Genomic DNA, 16208 nt, shown 5'->3' with positions numbered 1-16208 from the left:
GGTTTACATAAGAAAATGGAATAGTTGCAACTGTCTCATTGTTCCATTGCATTATTCACCAAGAGGTTCTTGCTTGTAAAAAGTTTAAACTGGGTGACACTGAGTACCATGATCAGTACACCATCAGTTCAGACAGTTCCTATCTGACACTGATGCTCAGTTCTTTAATGGCAAACATCAGTTCATTGGGAGATTCATTGACCATGCTGTAGCTTTGTAATGCATAAGTTTTTGATGTGAAAACTTGGTACTGGAGTAAAACTGATTAGTTACAAAATTTTCTTACAGAAACGACGTCACTTCCTATTAGCTGGCTGTTAGATTTTAAATGACAAATGATGTCACTTCCTAAATGGCGCTAACTATGTTCAGTCACCAATGTTGATTCGGTAAAGTAAGTAGCGGGCGTGAGAATAAAACATCACATCTTTCATACTAAAAAATAAAAATGATGTCACTTCCTAAATTTATGGTGATTCAGTCACTAACATTGATTTGGTAGAGTAAGCAGCAGGTAGTAACATTATGCAGGAATAAAAGCTTGAAAGCCACCGAAGAAGCCTCTCATGTCAAAAAGTAACGAGTTCAAAAATGTAGAGAACGAAAAAAAATGAAGACTTTAATAAAATCTGCTTATCAAGATTTTGATCAACATCGACCTTCTAAGTAGCTTAAGTGAGTAAATAAGTTTTGATTAAACCATTTAAAAATTTAAACTGTTTTGATTCAAGAATGCAACAATAAAACAATTACTTGAACAAACAACAATAACTTCTTGCAGTAGTTTTTGGTTATGATGTCATACTAGTCTACAAATGGATTTTGTCAACTAGTGAATTGTGAAAATACCAAATCTAATTTCAGTTAACAGCCTATAAGAGTATTTTAAAGAAGGCTAAAACTCCAGCTGAGTGAAATCGAGAGAAGTATACAAGAATAAAAGCTTCAAAGCCACTGAACAAGCCTCCCATGTCAACAAAAGAAAGAGTTCAAAAACACAGAGAACGAAAAAAAAATGCAGATTTTAATAAAATCTGCTTCTGAAGATTTTGAGAAGCAGATTTTATTAAACTCTGAAAAATACATTTGGAGCCCATTACTTCAAGAATTTCCAACTGCAGGTGTAATGACTATGAAGGCTTGTAATACTTGTCCAAGCATCTCTCAAAAATGATTCCATTCCAATATTCTCGAAGAGGAATGGTTTCGTTTATCCTGTTATTCCACCTCACCTGCCTCGATTGGTTTAGTGAAAGAGGGGCTCATTTCTCCTCGTATATAATTAATGCAAATTAGAAGACTAAGACAATTTCAGCCAATATGGAATTTTAGGCCAAATTATAAATGTTCCTGTAAATGTTAATTCGATGATCGATTATTTGCTTCGGAGAATAGATTACGATTATTGCATTAACATTCATATCAAACATAAGAAAAAAATTCACAAATTGAGCAGTTTAAAGGGCTTGGCTCGTAAATGAGATATAAGGGTTAGGTGAAAGTATTTACTTACTTGCATTGTCTGTATGATATCGAGATTGATGAAGCATTCTTCAATGAAGACATGGAACACAATCATGCTCCTACACTTAGTGAAATGAGTGAAACTATACCTATTGAAGAAAGTTTAGTTGCTGAACAACAAACTCTTGTGGAGTGATGACAAATATTTACAAAAAGCTCCTGGTGAACGAAATGTTCCACAAAGTTTACTTTTTGACGAATGTGGCGAAGAATTGTCCTTTCCTAGAATTTACCTTGGTTATTATCGAAAGTTTACAGATAATTTAAAAGTTACACCATTTATGATGGCATCAGGTGGACTTTGTCGTTCAGATCGTCAGAAAAGACACTAAGCTCACCAAAGAACAAATCCAATCTCGAGAATACATCACGAACTGATTCAAAAAAAATTGTTTTTGAAATTGATTCCTAATTTAACTTATTACTGGATGCAATGTAAAAGGATTTGTTTGTGATGATTAGACAATTGGGTAAACCTACATTCTTCTTAACTTAGAGTGCAAACGAAATCAGTTGGCCTAAATTGCTAAAAATTTTATACAAATTAAAGCATGACTGTTTGGATATCCCTGACGAGCGAGCAGAAGCTCTTCATTTTATGGTAAAGGCGACATTAGTTAATGAAGATGCTGTGATGTGTGCAAGTCATTTTAATAAACTTGTGGATTGTATTTTAACTTTACTTCAGTCTATGCATTTCAGTCCATTTCGACAATATTACGTCGTCAGTAAACCGATCAAATTTCAATATCGTGGTAGTCCACGTGCTCACATTCTTTTGTGGCTTAATAATGCTCCTAAAGAACCTGTGGGAAACAGTATGAACACAACGATAGCTATGATAAATCAGCTTGTCTGTTTCTACCAAAAGCCTCTGGTAATATCAGACTCATAAACATACTATTGCTTGTTTATGAGTTTGGAGTTTTGAAGCTCCATTTATGCCATCACGATCTACAATGATTTTAATTCCCATGCCAAAAGCAGACATTCATCTAGTCAAATATAATGCTGAATACAAGAAATCATGGAAGAATCTAGAGAACAACAAATATACTAGCATCGATCACTTCTTTAAAGAAAATCGCATTAATTCGGAATCATATATATGGATTTACTTCGAGTTGGTATTACTTGGCCAAACGTCTTTCTGAAATGAGAACCTTATCAAAAATGGCATAACCATTTTTTAGCATTTTAAAATCTAACATGTACATTCAATTCATCGCACAAGAATATTCTTTTGCTGCTTATGTCATCGAATACGTAAATAAGACCAATTGTGGGATTAGCAATTTACAATGTAAAATTATTGAAATTATGAACAAGTATCCTGAGTTTGGCATCATTGAAATTACAAGAAAATTAAGCATTGGCTTGCTCAACTCTGTCAAAATTACTAGTCAAGAAGCTGCTTGGTATTTTGCTTTGTCAACCGATATCCAAGAGTTCAGTTGTTGTAACTTATATACCTACCGTGTGACCTATCGAGCAACAGCATAATAGAATATCGAATGAGAAAACACAGGTGATGATTCTACTTATATTTGGAAAGAGAATTGGTTTGATAAGTACGAGAAAAGGATGATGAGGAACAAGTTCAAACTAGCCAGAATTGGTAACGATATCTTTGACCTTCCACCAGTAAATGACGGGGTCATGCCCCCTACTTACTCTACCAAATCAGTGTTAATGACAGCATTGATGTCATTTAGGAAGTGACTTAATTTATCATTTCCATTTCACATTTTTGTCAAAGATGTTTTCACATAAAATGTCTTTCGTGCATACAGAGGGTACACATGGGCTTTTTTTTTTTTTTTTTTTTTTGGCTCTCGAATATAATTATGTCTGAAGGGAAGGAAAATATTTTAATTAATTTTGGGCTGTTGGCTCCAGTGTGCTGATTCATTTGTCATTTTGTATATCATGACAGGTCGTTTATATGACTTGAACAAGCTTCTTCAAGGCCACGGTTGCTTGCTTTTAGGAACAGCAGATGGAGAAAATCAACTTACTGCTTTCTATGTTCGAGAGAAATGTGTATGTTCTCTGAGTACTCAGACAACTTTTAAAATCTTTCCTGAAATTATCTTCAAACTTCATGCTGAATTTATTGATTTTTCTGAACTTAAAAGAAGAAGAAATTGAGCTCTCCATTGTTTGTGAAAGCATCCAGAAAAATGTATATGAAAATTGTTGGGTTGCAATATAGTCATCAACTAAAGAACAAATTTGCTCTGCCTTTGCTTGAGTTCTGTAAACATCTGAGATAAGCATAATTTTCCATACCTTTGCTTAGTTTGTGCCACCTGCAAAAGAAAAAGATATCCTCCATTATTTAATTTATGCAAGCCTTTCGAAACTTTTAAATATTCCAATCAAGTTCCTATGTAGGTGTCTGGTTTTGAGGCCTTGTTTGGGGGGGGATACTGAAGTCTTTCTCTCAATGTGTTTATACCAATACTAAATTTGTTGCTCTTCAGTGTATCTTTTCCATTAGTTCTACATTTGTATAAAAGGTCTTGAAAAGATGAAGGAACGTCAGGTGTGTAGAACTGTGTTGAATAAAAGTTGATTCATTTCCAGATTGCTCCATTCTCTCTATTGTAGATCAGAAACTTTGCAAAATACTCCTTATATACTGTATATTCTGTAGTACTTCTTTGGTCAGTTTATTGCTGATTTTAAAATTTATATTTAAATAAAATAAAATAAATTTCTACTTCTGTAACTTAGAAAAGTGCAGTAAAACTTATAAGTAGTGAATCTTTTTTAAATAATTTTGAATGATATTCATTAGAAAGAAATGATCTGTATTTCTCTAAGTGATTGTTGTATGATGATTTTCTTTTATGTTCATATATTCCAACTCACTTATGTCTTCATAAACTGTCAAAGTACTCATCACACTGATTTAATCTTTAGCTGTCCCCAAATTTCATTCTTGTTTTCTCAACACATAATCACACCAAATTGACTCAGAATGTTAATAGATTTCATCTTGAATACACTCTTCTTGTAATAATATACACAAAACACTTGCTTTAATGGATTTCAATTTGAAAGACTTCAGAAACAACTGCCAGTGTCTTGTGAGTCAGGCTTTTTGTCTGTACAGGACCCTGTGACATGACTGCCTCAATCTAATCTTACTTACCATCTGTTAAGATATTTTAATAGCAAAGTCAGTTTAACTCATAGCTAATGAAAGGGTGACCATGCTTTCATTTATCAAAACAGTATCAAATACTCATTCAGAAAAAATGAAATAATCTATGAAACATTGTTATTCTCTTATCATAAAAATAACTCGAAACTAACACTGGAAGACTATTGTACAAATTGGAGCAGAATGGTATTAAGGGTAAGTTGCTACAATGGATAAAAGGATGGTTGAGTGGGAGAAGACAGAGGGTGGTAATTAATGGGTGCTGCTCTTCATGGACTAATGTTATTAGTGGAGTCCCACAGGGTTCGGTGTTGGGTTCTCTGTTGTTTTGTATATTTATCAATGATATTGATGAAGGTATATCAGGCTTAGTGTCGAAGTTTGCAGATAATACAAAGGTTGGCAGGGTTGTTAATGACAGTAATGGCAGTGTGCTACTGCAACAGGATCTAGATAATTTGGGCAGATGGGCTAAGAAGTGGCAACTGAAGTTTAACCTTGACAAATGCAAAGTACTGCATATGGGTAGAAGTAACCCCAGAGAAATGTACCAACTGCGTGGTACTACACTTAAGGTGGTAGAAAATGAAAAAGACCTGGGAGTAATTGTGCAGTCAGATATGAAGTTTTCTGAGCAACGCAGACAGGCTGCCAGGGTAGGTCACGGGGGTTTTGTCAATGATATACAGGAATTTTGCTAGTAGGGAAAAGGAGGTGATTGCCCCTCTGTATAAGGCAGTGGTCAGGCCACGCCTTGAGTACTGCGTACAGGTCTGGAGGCCTCATTTTAGGAAGGATGTAGATTTGATTGAGCGTGTATTGAGAAGGGCAACAAGACTGGTGAAGGGATCCTCTTACCAAGAGAGGCTTAAGTTCTGCAAATTGCAGTGGCTGGAGACTAGGCACCTGTGCGGTGATCTGATTGAGGTGTATAAGGCCTTGAATGGGTTGAGCACGCTGAATTCTGATGGGATCTTTAGCCAGCAGATGGTTAATTGCTGGAACAAACTTCCATCTGTTGTTGTGGAAGTTGATAGGTTAAATAAATTTTAAGGAGGAACTGGACAGGCATTTGGAGGGAATGGTGTGATTTTTTTTTTTTTTGGCTGATGCTGCATAAGCTCATACACTTGCTTTCTTGCGTCACATGCCACTACTACTACTACTACACTGTTTAAAACAACATTTTACTTGTTTACAGTTCTTGCTAATATAAAGAAACTGTAAACAAACTGAAATTCATGGGATGTGATATAGTGTATGAGTGAAACTTTTGCACAAGATAAGAAATTTTGCCTGTATGAATGTGCTGGGAAGTTTTCTAAATAGTGCCAGAAAAAAATCATTTGGATGTGATCTTAAAGTTAATTAGTTTGCTTCAGACCCTGAAATGCAGCCTTATCGTCGTCATCATTACCCACATGGACTCCTGGAGTAATAGTTATTTGTAGGCATCATCAGAAAACCACAAAGTTAAAGCTTGTGAACTTTTTCAAGCCTGTGACCTTTTACAAGATTCATATCAGCCAGTTGGGCATTTTAAACTTCAGACCCTGAATAACCGTTAGTCAAAGTTTTCGCTGTTGAACATGGCAAATTTCAACCCTTTCTGCTCCATATAACTTATAGGTGCAGTAAAATATAGTACTATATAGTGTTTTTAATGCTTTTTATTTTATAGTACAGCAGTTTTTAATAATATATTAGTAACTTTGGTGACCATGTGCATTTCTTTAAGAGTGTTGGACAATCAGCATTAGCAAACAGGACTTACCTTCATAGAGTTTGTAAAATTTAGTTTTACTGCACATCTCTCGTTATTTTAACATTTCCCTTACTCTTTTTTAATGTTTGTCTTTCCAGTACATTTTATACTTACTATATTCATATTCTTTATCCAGGTTTTTTTTTTTTTTTTTTTTTAATGAAAACCCCAGATACAAAAGATATTTTCTTTTTTAGGAACCTATAGTATTTAGTACTGTATGTGGGCTGAAGGTTGAGAAGACAGAAGCTAATTATATATGTTAGACTTGAATTTTTGTAGATTGTAATTTATAGGAAATAAGTTTGAAGAAAGTTTTTTTCCAGAAAACAGAAGTTGAAGGGATAAGTGAGGAAGAAGTCTATTCTGAGAGTTTGAAGTTGGGTAGTAAGCGGATGCTGACTGGTTGCAGCATGTGTTCAGACTGGTTTGAAAGACCAGTCTGAACACGAGAGAGAGAGAGAGAGAGAGAGAGAGAATGAATGTCAATTCATAAGTGCCGGGTTTTCATGGAAGTATTTATAAAAAAGGCTTGCAGTAGAGACAGAACATCTGTGAGACAGAGAGTGGAGAGAGTAAGAGATGGATCACTAATTAACCTGATTGCCTTCTGATTGGAACCTTGAAGCCCGAGAGCTTATGGGGCACTGCCCCAGATTTGGGAACAGTATTCCCTGGTAGGGCAGATTTCAGATTTGTACATAGAATTTGTTCTGAAGGCTTATTCCAAGAGAGATTAGAAGTCAGGGTAATCTCTAATAGAGATTTGTGATCTTGTCTAGAGATCTGAGTGTCATTGAAGATAAGTGTAGAAGCAGGAGACTCCTTTTTGCAAGAAATAAGGTAGGACTGAGTTTTAGAAGGAATCAAAATTAATTAAATTATGCTGATCTTAGACAGAATTACATGGAGATCAGCACTTAAGAAATTGGTGGCGGATATTCGAGAAATTGGAGCTGTTTGTGCAGGGCAAGATTTCTCAAACTGGAAAGTGGAATGCAGTGTATTATCATTAGCAAAACTATGGATAGCATTTCAAGTCAGTGGTAGAAGGTTATTAATATACAAGAGGAAAAGAGTGGGAGAAAGAACTGAACCTTGGGGAACACCAGCATTAGTGGAAAAGTTAAAAGACAGAGCCATCTACCATCACCCACGGCGCCTTCGTAGCCAGGTGAGCAGGAGCAGCAGTGCATAGCACATGCTTCTTGATTAGACCGGGGTTCGAGCCCATGACCATCAAATTACGGAGGATGCGGAAGGGTCAGGGAATGACCACTGCATATCCCCGGAGCAATATGGCCTTAGTTGCTAATACTCCTAGAAAACCAAACAACCACCATCACCCATGCGTGAGTGGTGAAAGAGAAAACTGAATACTCAGTTGTAAAAAATAGTCAGCAATTGATGAGTTGGAAGCTTGTATAGAAGACTTTTTTGCCAAACATTATCAAAAGCTGTAGAAAAGTTAAGATCAACTGCTTGAGTTTCACCAAACATTTCCATTGAATTTTTCTGTAGATGGGTAACATAAACCAATATATCACCAATGAATCAATACTGATGGAATGAATACCGGTAATCATTGATCAGATGGAAGGTTTCACAATAGTTGAAGAGTTGGTGGTTAATGAACTTAAAAAAGCAATGGAGTTAAATCCATTACTTTCCAAGAAAGTAATGGATTCTATGTTACCTTTTAGAAATAGTAGAAGTAAGTACAATGGGGCATGATTGGATGGGATGGGAACTGGTTGGATACAAGCAAATTTCCAAGCAAAAGGAAAGCCACCAGAGGAATAAGAAAGTATAAAAAAGTGAATGGGAGCACAGGTTTGGAGAACAAGTGAAGAAATGCCATCAAGACATTGGAGATTTTTAGAATCAAGGTTCAAAATTCTTCTGACATCCTTTTGATGGAAGTCAAAAGGATGTCAAAGACCACAGGAGTCATCAAGGAGTGTACTGGAAATGGTAAGAGGTGGTTTACCAAGATCATCGAAGAAAAAAGAAAAGTAGGATGCTAGTAAGTTAGCTTTATCTTTAGTTGAAGAGGCAATAGAACCATCAAGTTTGAATAGAGTGGAAGTATGGATGGGAAAAATTTGTGGCCAATAGCTTTGTCAAGAGACTAGGATGCCCAACTGTTGTTTGGACAAGAGAAGTTTCTATTCTTAGACTGTTCAAAATCTTGTTTGTATTGATTAATAACTGCTTTACAGTTGTTGCAAGCATTAGTGTAAACAAAAAAATGAACCCTCTAGGTTTAAGTGAGAGCCAGTTGTGATATGCAACATTCTTGTTTTGAACAGTATTAGTACATTTTTTGGAAAAAAAAAACAAAACTAAGGTTTAGATAAAGGACGAGATTTTATGATGGATTGTGAAATAAGGAATTTTATTCCTGCAAGAGTAATTTCACAAACTGATGCAAACATTGACATTAGTAGATTTAAAACAAAGCATGATCAAAGCAGACATTGATATCAGAAGATTTAAGACACAAATCCAACCAAGGTGAAGAATAGAAATCTCACGGATCATCCCATTTCACATTCTTGTAATGCTAAACAACACAATGCTGAAAATGACCACGAGAGAAAAGCACCATTGGAGAAAAGACGGTCACCAGGTTGTGATCTGAGGTATCTAGAGGACCATCACCTTGACCGTGTACTTTTCAGAGTTGTTTGTGAGAAAAACATGAGTGTTGGCAATGTGGTTAGGATTGTCTGAATTCTGGTACGTAAATGAACAATCTGTGCAAGATTATTAGTTATTGTAAAAGTTTCAGAAAACTGAAGCCAGTTGGAGTTGTGAACATTAAAATCACCAAGGAAAATTACCTCATTTTTAGTAAAATTGGATTGAAGAAAATCAAGTTTTGAATAAAGGAAGTCAAAGGGTCTAGTGATTATTGGTGGTGGGAATACAATGGTGGAAGCAAATGAATTTGGCCGAATGGAGTAAAGATTTTAAACCAGAGAGGATCAAAAAGAGGATATTCCAAATTACAGTAGTCCCCCCACCCATCCGTGGTTTCAGTTACCCGGTCAGCTGCAGTCTGAAAATATTAAATGGAAAATTCCAGAAATAAACAATTCATAAGTTTTAAATTGCATGCCGTTCTCAGTAGCGTGATGAAATCTCGTGCCATCCCACCCAGGATGTTAATCATCCCTTTGTCCAGCGTATCCACGCTGTATACGCTACTCGCTCGTTAGTCACTTAGTAGCCGTCTCGGTTATCAGATCAACTGTTGTGGTATTGCAGTGCTTGTGTTCAAATAACCCTTATTTTACTCGATAATGGCCCCATAGCTCAAGAGTAGTGATGCTGGCAATTCGGATATACCAAAGAGAAGCCGTAAAGTGCTTTAAGTGAAAAGGTGAAAGTTCTCGACTTAATAAGGAAAGAAAAAAACTCGTATGCTGAGGTTGCTAAGATCTACGGTAAGAATGAATCTTCTATTCATGAAATTGTAAAGAAGGAAAAAGAAATTTGTGCTAGTTTTGCTGTTGCACCTCAAACTACAAAAGTTACGGCCACAGTGCATGATAAGTGCTTAGTTAAAATGGAAAAGGCATTAAATTTGTGGGTGTAAGACATGAACAGGAAATGTGTTCTGATTGGTGGCAATGTGTTGCTTCAAAAAGCATTGAGCCTATACGAAGACTTCAGCAAGAGATCCCCTGAAACGAGTGAAACCAAGCCATTTGCTGCAAGTAAGGGATGGTTAGACAGATTCAGGAATAGGTTTGGACTGGAAAATATAAAAATTACCAGAGAGGTTGCATCTGCCGATGAAGCTGCTGCTGCCACATTTCCAGCAGGGTTGAAGAAGTTGATTAAGGAGAAAGGATACCATCCAAAGCATGTCTTCAGTTGCAATGAAATTGGGCTCTTCTGGAAAGAGATGCCCAGTAGAACCTACATTCATAAAAGCGCAAAGGAGGCACCAGGGCATAAAACATGGAAGGATAGATTAACTCTGGTACTATGCGGCAATGCTACAGGGCATATGATAAAGCCAGGCGCAGTGTACAGAGTGAAGAACCCATGCACTCTCAAAAACAAAAATTATCTGCCCATGTTCTGGCAACACAATCAGAAAGTGTGGGTGACAGCCATCTTGTTTATGGAATTGTTCCACCAATGCTTTATCCCAGAAGTGAAAAAATATATATTTGGAAGAGGAAGGGTTGGAATTTAATAATAGACAATGCACCTCGTCATCCTGAATCTGTTTGCTATGAAAATGTCGAGGTTGTATTCTTATCTCCAAATACAACCCCATTGCCCCAGCCCCTTGACTAGGGCATTGTTCAGTTTGTCAAGGCCACATACACCCACCTGGTATTTGATCGCATTCAATCAGCAATTGATGCGGACCCTAATATGGACATAATGCAATGCTGGAAATCATTCACTATTGCTGATGCAATAACATTCATCAAAGCTGCAATGGATGAATTAAAACCAGAAACTGCAAATGCCTGCTGGAAGAACTTATGGAGTGAAGCCATGAATGATTTTAAAGGCTTCCCGGGGATCAATGGAGAAGTTAGGAAAATTATTCATGCAGCAAGACAAATTGGCGGAGAAAGATTTGCCAACATGCTTGATGAAGTGGAAGAAGATATTGAAGGCCATCAAGAAGTGTTAACAAATGAGGAATTGGAAGAACTCCAATTCCTCATTGAGTCATCTACAGAAGAAGAAGAAGAAACTGAAGCAGAACCAGCAATGTGGATATTACTGAAATTTGCCCGTGTTTCGAATTGCTCAGATGTTAAAGGGCTAAATTATGGAATACAATCCTCAGATGGAACGCAGCATTAAAGTCACCTGTATGATCACCGAAGGATTACAACCTGTGCAGCAACACTGATGAGTTAAAAAGAAAGAGACAACTTCCGATTACAGTGTTTTTCCAAAAGAGAGACCACATTCACATAACTTTTATTACAGTATTTTGTTATAATTGTCCTATTTTATTATTAGTTATTGTTTTTAATCTCTTACTGTGCTTAATTTATAAATTAAACTTTATCATAAGTATGTATAGGAAAAAAAACATAGTATATATAGGGTTCGGTACTACCTGCAGTTCAGGCATCCACTGGGGGTCTCGGAACGTATCTCCCGTGGATAAGGGGGGGGATTACTGTACTACATTTCTATTATTATTAGCTATATGGTGCAAGGAAGCCTGAGGCTTATGTTGCACCAGCCAAAAAAAAATCTCCAAGTTACCCTAAGAGAGAGAGAGAGAGAGAGAGAGAGAGAGAGAGAGAGAGAGAGAGAGAGAGAAGTAGAAAGAAATCACCAAGAAAGGGAAGAATGATGATATCCAGATTAGGAACCTAGGTGTGCCAAGCCCATACTCACCAGATGCAAGACATGTACCACCCCTGCAGACATGTACAAGTGCCACCTTTGAAGCTAAAGGAATCATGCAGTGAGTAATTAGAACGACTGAGATGAGAAGTGATTGAGCAATCAATAATTAGGATTCTGTCAGAAAATGTATGTGGGATTGGCAGACTTAGTGAAAAGGGACATCATTGAGATTGGAACTGAGGCCATGTATATTTGTGAAATGAACAAGGATGTGTTTTGGAGTTTTTGAACTTTTCACAGATAGGTTTGTCCTATTCATGATGCATTGAGTAGATAAAATAAAAGTAGTGGGAAGGACATGTTGTTTGAATTTTGGGTATGGCATATACCCAAAATATACCATCAAGAATATACCCAGCTCTTTGACATAACATGTCCTCAACAATGCCCTCATATACACACTATTTGGATTTCCTCTGGTCATTATTTGGCAGAGTAGAGGCAGCGAGAATATGCACTAGCTCAGCGTTTCCCAAACTGGGGTCTGCAGAGCAGTTCCAAGGGGACCTCGAAAAATGGACCCCCTGGAACTGGTCAAATTATTTGTTCTATGTATAGAAAATTGATGATAAATAAATTTATTATTATATATTTATGTAAAAATAAGAATAAAGTTGGGTTGGTTTAAACATAAAACTTTGAATTTTCTTTTCAGAAATCCCAGTGTTCATACACATATACGCACACAGAGAAACATGCATGCATATATATATATATATGGGTCCGCAAACTTTTTTTTGATTTTTGAAGGAGACCGTAAACTTTTTGATTTTTGAAAGGGTCCGTAGATCTCAGTAGTTTGAGAATACTGCACTAGCCGATTCGGTTGCCTCCTAGAAAGTTACCAATAGGTTTGTTCTGTCAGATTGTCTATCCTGCAAACACCATTTGAGAACTGGATCCTCAAAATGTAAGGAAGTGGATCTTAGCATAATGCCAATCATAACCTCAAAAGACGTCATTCATACTGCAAGATGGACAGTGTGGGTGTTGCTGGAGCTTTGCTCTGGAGACTAATCATGGGTTTCATTATTTCACACCTCTAGTAAGCAAAGTAGTGGTTTTGCAATGGGTGACAAGAGTCGTCTACAACCTAATGCTGACACAGAATGGTGGTATTTCTTTGTGGTGTGCAAACCACACTTTGATCTCTGCTTATGTTGGTTCACACCTGGATGGTCACTTCCAGTATACTAGATGCAGTGTTTCAGAACTTGAACAGTCCGTCCCACCATTGTGAAAGCGCTAGTAGAGGATTTGGTTGTTGCAGAATGACCATGTGCACCGAAGTTCAATACATTTGACTCACAACTGTTATCTGGATAGCAGTCCCATCAGTGTTTTAGACTCAAATGGCAAGCCCTAGCTAGCTGTTTACTAAAATGCATCATAGTTCAAAGAACTATGATGCATTGGTTCAACTACGTTGGTATTTGCTGATTACCCATTACTTAAAATTTATCATACTTTTTTCATTACACTTCTATAATTAGTATACAAATGTGGATTTGGGTGAGTAAAATATAAAATATGTATATTAATGTTTTTACAATGTGTATATGCATACATACACAGGCAGTTACTAACCTTCAATTTTAAATATGGGATTTTCAAATTGTTATTTCTGTTCTTTTAAAAAACCCAGTAATTTGTGATTATGGTTTTTAAATTTCCATCCTAATTTTTATATTTTTCTTAAAAGCAATTGTTGAAAACTTGGCTGAATTCAAACCTGAAGTATGTATAGATGCTGCACAGCAAGGTCTCATGCAGTGGCTATTAAAGAGAATAAAGGTAATGTTTAGAATAAATTTATTTACATGACACTAAAAATCTCTCTTTAAAACTTTGCATACCACATTTTGAGTATAGGTAACCATTGCTTAATGTGGGATGTGCATTGCCACAGGTATTTTTTTTTTCTTAAAAATGCTATTTCTGTAAAAAAATTTAAAGTAAAACTATATTACCATTGCTTTTATTTTTATGACAAAAACATGACAAAAAGCTTTACTGTACATTGTATACATATTTTGTCAAATTATATTTGCAGGGTGGGCTCCTTTTTTTTGCACAAAATATGTTTTTGGCACTCAAATGAGCATTTACAATCTTGTTTCATAACCACTCATGGCAAGTCCTTTTAGTGAAATTACTTCTTCATTCTGTGTTACAACAAACAAACAAGCATTTTAAGTTACTGGTTAACTGCACAGTAACTGCACTGGTTAACTGCACAGTAACTGCACTGGTTAACTGCACAGTAACTCATACATTCCAAGTATAATTTGTATGTAAATTGCATGTCCTGTGGCCAGTTTTTCTGTTTATCTGGTTCAAATCACACCTATAAAAGGTGTGATTTGAACACTTTTTCACACAGTGTTAGAGTATATCAATTATAACCATCATGCTGCCCATGAGGGGTGATTCCTGCTACAGTCACCATTTGACCAGTGTCTTCATTTGCATCAGGTAGCTTGTTCTTAAATATCAGGAGCATTCTCTGTGACTTCTGAATACAGTTGCTAGTAGTTGCCAGACACTGTTGTTCATACAAGACAGACTTCATTCCATGCCCCATTGATGTTATGGATTACTTTCATTAAGTCGAAGTTTTCCCACCAGTTGCACATGCTTTGTGTATCCTGGCCATCATTTAGTGTCCACAACGATGACTAAGTATGTGCAATAATTTTGAGACAGAATGAGATACAGCCGCAAACCATACAAACTTGATAATGACCAAGACATTGTAATGTTTAGTGTACATGTCTACTTGGTGGGATCATCCCAACCAGTACTATTCATCTTAAGTTAGTATTAGTAGTGGCAAATGATGCAAGAAAGCAAGCTTTTTGGTTGATTCTGAATACAGAATCAACTAAAAAAAAAAAAAAAAAAAAAAAATTTTGCATATCCATTCCCTCCAATACTTTGTCTAGTTCTTTTATGAATTTATTTAAGCTATCAACTTCCACAGCAATGGATGGAAGTTTGTTCCAACAGTCAACCACCCACTGGCTAAAGGCAGACCTCCACACATTTATTCTGCAACATACTTTTACAGTTTGAATTTGTGCCCATAAAACACTTCATTCAGATCACCTTGCAGGTGCCTTGTCTAAAGACACTGCAATTTTCAGAACTGAAGCCTTTCTCTGTAAGAGCACTCCTTTGTTCCCCTCTCCAATCTCATTGCCCTTCTCTACATCCTTTCTAAAATGAGGCCTCCGGACATGTATGCAGTACTCATGATGTGTCCTGACCATTGCCTTATACAATGGGATAATCATCTTATCCCTGCTGCCAAAATTCCTGTATATCATTGACAAAATCCCATGAGTTGTCTTGGCAGCCTGTCTGCATTGCTGAAAGAATTTCATATCTGACTGAACAATTACCTCCAGGTCTTTTTCATTTTCCACTACCCTGAGTACACAGGCAGTTTCCGCTTTACGAGTTTTTTTTTTTTTTTTTTTTTATCAAGTATCAACAAAATTGAAAATATGAACATTATTTGCAAAAAAACGAATTTTAAACATTCATAAATACCGCATTCCAAACCACGTGCATAGCTATACAGTACAGTGCACCCTGCTTTTCGATATTAATCCGTTCCATTCCAGAGACACCATCATTGTAATGTGAACCCAATAACACATTGTTTTTTGGTAATTCGTTCCACGATCTCGTAAGTTGAAATTTTCACTATATAACTGAAAGGTTGTTTTTATGGTGTAAATTGTATTAGTTACCAATTCAAATCATTAAAATGCACTACCCTCTCATCGTTATCATATGATTCTGTTATAAGAATAAATTTTGAACGGCTTTGTAATATTTTTCTAAAGCACATTTCTGGAGATCACGATCATAAAACAATAAAAACAATTTGCACTTTCCGGTTTATTGGGTTTTTTTGTTACCACAAGCAATTATAAACGGGTAGTAAACTCGATGTTGCATTTTCGAAAATACCGATAGCTGGAATTGTGTTATGGTAAAGTGTGTTCCCTTCACTGAAATTTTCAATCATATAAAAAACATTAAATAAATTTTCAGAATCTTCTCTTCATTCCTTGTTACTCTATGCGAATTGTGTTATTTGCAATTAGTGTTCCGTTAAAAAATGCTTATGCATGCTATTGAAATTTATAAAGAAAAGAGAAGATTATCTTGGAAACAAACACCCCTTGAAGCATTTCTGAAGAAGACGACTCTTTGTGCAACAAACAACGAGTGGGAGTCAATAATGAATGATCAACGAGTGTGCATTTAGTCGATGATGAAGAAGAATAAACATTCTTTAACATTTGTAAGTCATAAGTAATTTCTTTATTA

General features: G+C 36.1%; 1 protein-coding gene across 1 annotated transcript in view; it reads left to right on the top strand.

The window, feature by feature from the left end:
* Positions 1–16208, top strand: part of LOC150087289 (beta-catenin-like protein 1) — a 233417-nt gene that overhangs the window by 103924 nt on the left and 113285 nt on the right. The window contains exon 8 of the mRNA XM_090371950.1: positions 13567–13658. Within this exon, the coding sequence (XP_090228076.1) occupies positions 13567–13658 (92 nt within the window). The remainder of the gene's footprint in view (positions 1–13566; positions 13659–16208) is intronic.

This window comes from Mastigoproctus giganteus, chromosome 4 (assembly GCF_048544385.1).
Source record: "Mastigoproctus giganteus isolate SK-2022 chromosome 4, ASM4854438v1, whole genome shotgun sequence".
NCBI classification, from domain to species: Eukaryota; Metazoa; Arthropoda; class Arachnida; order Uropygi; family Thelyphonidae; genus Mastigoproctus; species Mastigoproctus giganteus.
This window is presented reverse-complemented; position numbering and strand designations above follow the sequence as displayed.